General features: G+C 63.6%; 1 protein-coding gene across 1 annotated transcript in view; it reads left to right on the forward strand.

The window, feature by feature from the left end:
* LOC105308021 (collagen alpha-3(VI) chain-like) overlaps window positions 1-3,410 on the forward strand; it is a gene marked incomplete at its 5' end in the record, with an annotated part of 45,363 nt that overhangs the window by 6,667 nt on the left and 35,286 nt on the right. The window contains 4 exons of the mRNA XM_023525190.1: window positions 368-513; window positions 1,741-1,833; window positions 2,350-2,403; window positions 3,259-3,330. Of these exons, the coding sequence (XP_023380958.1) occupies window positions 368-513; window positions 1,741-1,833; window positions 2,350-2,403; window positions 3,259-3,330 (365 nt within the window). The remainder of the gene's footprint in view (window positions 1-367; window positions 514-1,740; window positions 1,834-2,349; window positions 2,404-3,258; window positions 3,331-3,410) is intronic.

The raw sequence follows: 3,410 nt of genomic DNA on the forward strand, positions 1-3,410 counted from the left end.
CCAAATTTTATAAGACCTTTTTTTTCAAAAAAAATAAAAAAGTCGATCATGGCCAGAGAGGAGGGGGGTTCAGGGGCTGGGAGAATGGGGTGAAGGGTTAGAGAAGTAGAAATTAATGGCTGATGGATGGTCACGGGGGTGGGGAGCACAGCAGAGGGAGAGCGGTTAGCATATTCATGTTGGCCAGGTGGAGGGTCAGGGGACGGAGGGAGCAATTGGGGGGATCGTTTTATGAACTATATAGATGTCTAACCAATGTACTGTATACTTGACACTAATTTAAATAAATTGAAGAAAAAAAGTCGGAAGGAAAAAGGCGTTGAGCCTCCTGCGCCCGGAGGCTCAGGGAGCGTGTCTCTCCCCACAGGCGTCCATGCGCTGATCCTGGTGGGGCTGGAGCGCGTGGCCAACCTGGAGCAGCTCATGCAGCTGGAGTTCGGGCGCGGGTTCACGTACAACCGGCCGCTGAGGCTGAACCTGCTGGACCTGGACTACGAGCTGGCAGAGCAGCTGGTAGGTTCCTGTGTCTCCACCGCGGGGGGACCTGCCTTGTCGCCATAGCATGCGTGAGTTCTGGAAACAGGGAGGCCCCGCGCCGGAAAGACAGCGAGCTAGGAGGCGGCCCCCGTCTGCGTTTCCCGGGCTCTCGCTAACGAAGGTCTTTCCATTCCCAAGACTGCCGAGAAGGCAAAACACGGGCAGACCGTGCTGTGGCATCGGGAACGGTGTCCACGGCGTCGGGAACGGTGTCCGCGGCGCCCACGATGAAAGCGCGGCTGGGCGGGGCAGGCAGCGCTCCCGGGCGGAGAAGGGCTTTGGTCTTTCTCTTCTAGTTTCCTTCGGGGCGCAGGAAGGCGCCCTCTGGGGCTCCCCGACCTGACGGGCTCAGCCCCTCTCGGCGGGAGGTGTGGGAGTGGGGGCCGGAGTGGTCGCCCCAGAGGTCCTTTGGCGGTGGTGACTGGGCTCCGGGGTGAACGGACTCTGCCCCTTCCGTCCCTTCCGTCCCTTCTGCCTCCTTCCCAGCGTTGGAATTAGGATTTTTAAAACCCCGTTGGAAGGACATCGAGTTAGTTGGCAAATCCAGGGTGCGGGAGGAAGTGAGAGCTCTAGGAGGTTCGCCCCAGGAGAGCTCGCCCCAGGAGAGCTCGCCCGGCCGCCAGGAGCTTCGCGGGTGGCAGTGCACTTCGGCTGTGCGCTCCCCGCTCCAGGCGGGGGGCTGGGAGAGCACGTCGAGGTGTGGCACGGGTCTTCGGGGCGCTGGCTTGCGGCCGAGAGGCAGGCACGCGCGGCCGTGCCCCTCACCACGGCTGCCCTGGGCCCCCTCCAGGGTGCTGTCGCAGTTTGTGACCTGAGGATGGGCGATGGGTCTCCATTTGGGGCCGCCTTCTGTCCTGACCACCTACAGTTCGTTCTGTTAGGTTTCACTCTTTGGAGCTTAAAAAAATGCATAATAGGCTTAATGTTTGAAACTTGAAGATCTATGTTGGAACCTTCTAGAAACGAGGCCTAGTCGGAGGCGAGTGTGTATAGGATGTATTTTACTTCGATCGCTCTTTGGTTTCCCACTTGTGACTTCCCGCCCCCACCCCGACTGCTAAGCCACCAGTCGGGCGGCCCGTGCCAGCCACGTGGGAGGCCTTCGCCGGTCACCGTGGGGCCCTTAGGTTCCGGCCTTTGTGGCAGAGCTACACCCGCCTCTGGACGTTTACTGAGACCGCAATGTTTTCTTCGTTTTGACAGGACAACGTGGCCGAGAAGGCTTGCTGTGGCGTGCCCTGCAAGTGCTCCGGACAAAGGGGGGACCGCGGACCCCTCGGCAGCATCGGGCCCAAGGTGTGGAGGCCTCGCCCTCTCCTCGTGCCCGAGACTAGGTTTCAGAGGCCGGTGGGGACCTGGGCGGGCGCGTTCTGTGCTGTTACTGCACGGAGTCGGGGCGGGATGGTCTCGGGGGTCGGCGGGCGGTGCAAGGGGGGCCGGCGCCCACGTGTCCGCCTCCTTCTCCGGGTCCCCGGGGCGGGGAGCTGCTCCTTCAGCACCGGCTCTCCGGGCCGCGGGGAGCGTGTTGTAACCAGCGGCCTCGCTGCGCGTGGTCGGCCCGGATTCTCAGCTTCGGCCTCTGAGTTACCGGACACGGCTGGCCATTCTTGGTCGGTCGGGAGCCTTAAAGATCCTGATAGAAAGAATAATCGCACCGAAGTAATGAGGGGAAAACTGTTAAGTTCAGGGGCACACCGAGGCCATGGCAAATGTTAGCCCGCTCTACGGCGCGGAGGGGGGTTGGGGAGACACAGAGCCCCCCGCCCCCCGAACCCGTGGGTTTCCCCCGGGAACCGGCTGACTTCGTTGCAGGGCATCTCCGGAGAGGACGGCTACCGAGGGTACCCCGGTGACGAGGGAGGACCGGTAAGTGAGGTCGTCTCTCTCCCGCGGTTTTGACCCCACCCCGTCCTCACGCGCTGGGACTGGACCGTGGGCCTAGCATCTGCTCGGGCCGCGGGGTGCCCCCAGCGGGAGGAAACGGATGTTGACCTGCCTGAACGCCCTCCCTCGATTTCCACACGACGCAGACAGCGCGGTGACGTGAGCTTGACAAGTCCACGGGGTCTTCCGTCTTGTATCATAGGGAGGCGTGAAGTGGCCTCTGAGACCGAGCGGCTTACTCCGTGTCCACAGGCTGAGACACCCACTCAGGGATGGGGCAGCGGGCGCGGGGTGCAGGGAATCCGCTCGGTCGTAGCTGGGGTTACTCCCTTTAGGGGGGTCTCCCAAGGAAGGTTTGCTGGCTCGGATGGTCAGCAGCCCCCCGGGGGCCTTCGGGAAGTGGCACTTGGGATGGACACGGCCTGAGAGGCTTTGAGACACTGTGAGGATGCCCAGACTGGGCGGGGATTAAAGGTACCAGGGAGCAGGTGGGGTCACGGGGTCCAGCCGGGGCGCAGGCTACATTGGAGAGCCAGGAGCCAGGGCCGCAGAGAAGCAGTCGGGCTGAGGGGTCTCCGCGGGGGTGCAGCACCCACCTGCACAGGATGCCCAGAGCCCTGCACACCCTCAGCCCCCCAAGCGGAGACCCCGGGGCCCCCCACTCCAGGGATGCCGTGCACTGGGCCTGGGGACAGGGACGCTGGAGGCTCCACCTGGCTGTCATGTTCCCCCTCCAAACACCGTTTCTGACCTGCGCCCTCCATAGTGACGCGGACTCGGCGGTGGCTCCGTGACAAGGAGCTCCAGCCCGCGACACACCTTGGCCTCTCCTTGCAGGGCGAACGGGGCCCCCCCGGCGTGAACGGCACTCAGGGCTTCCAGGGCTGCCCGGGTCAGAGAGGCGTGAAGGTACAGTGTGGGGCGTGCAGGCGGGGCGGGTGGCGGTGGTGCAGAGGGGGGCCGGTCTCCGAGTGGCCCCCTGGTGGCCC

This window comes from Pteropus vampyrus, unplaced genomic scaffold, assembly GCF_000151845.1.
Source record: "Pteropus vampyrus isolate Shadow unplaced genomic scaffold, Pvam_2.0 Scaffold540, whole genome shotgun sequence".
Classification (NCBI taxonomy): domain Eukaryota; kingdom Metazoa; phylum Chordata; class Mammalia; order Chiroptera; family Pteropodidae; genus Pteropus; species Pteropus vampyrus.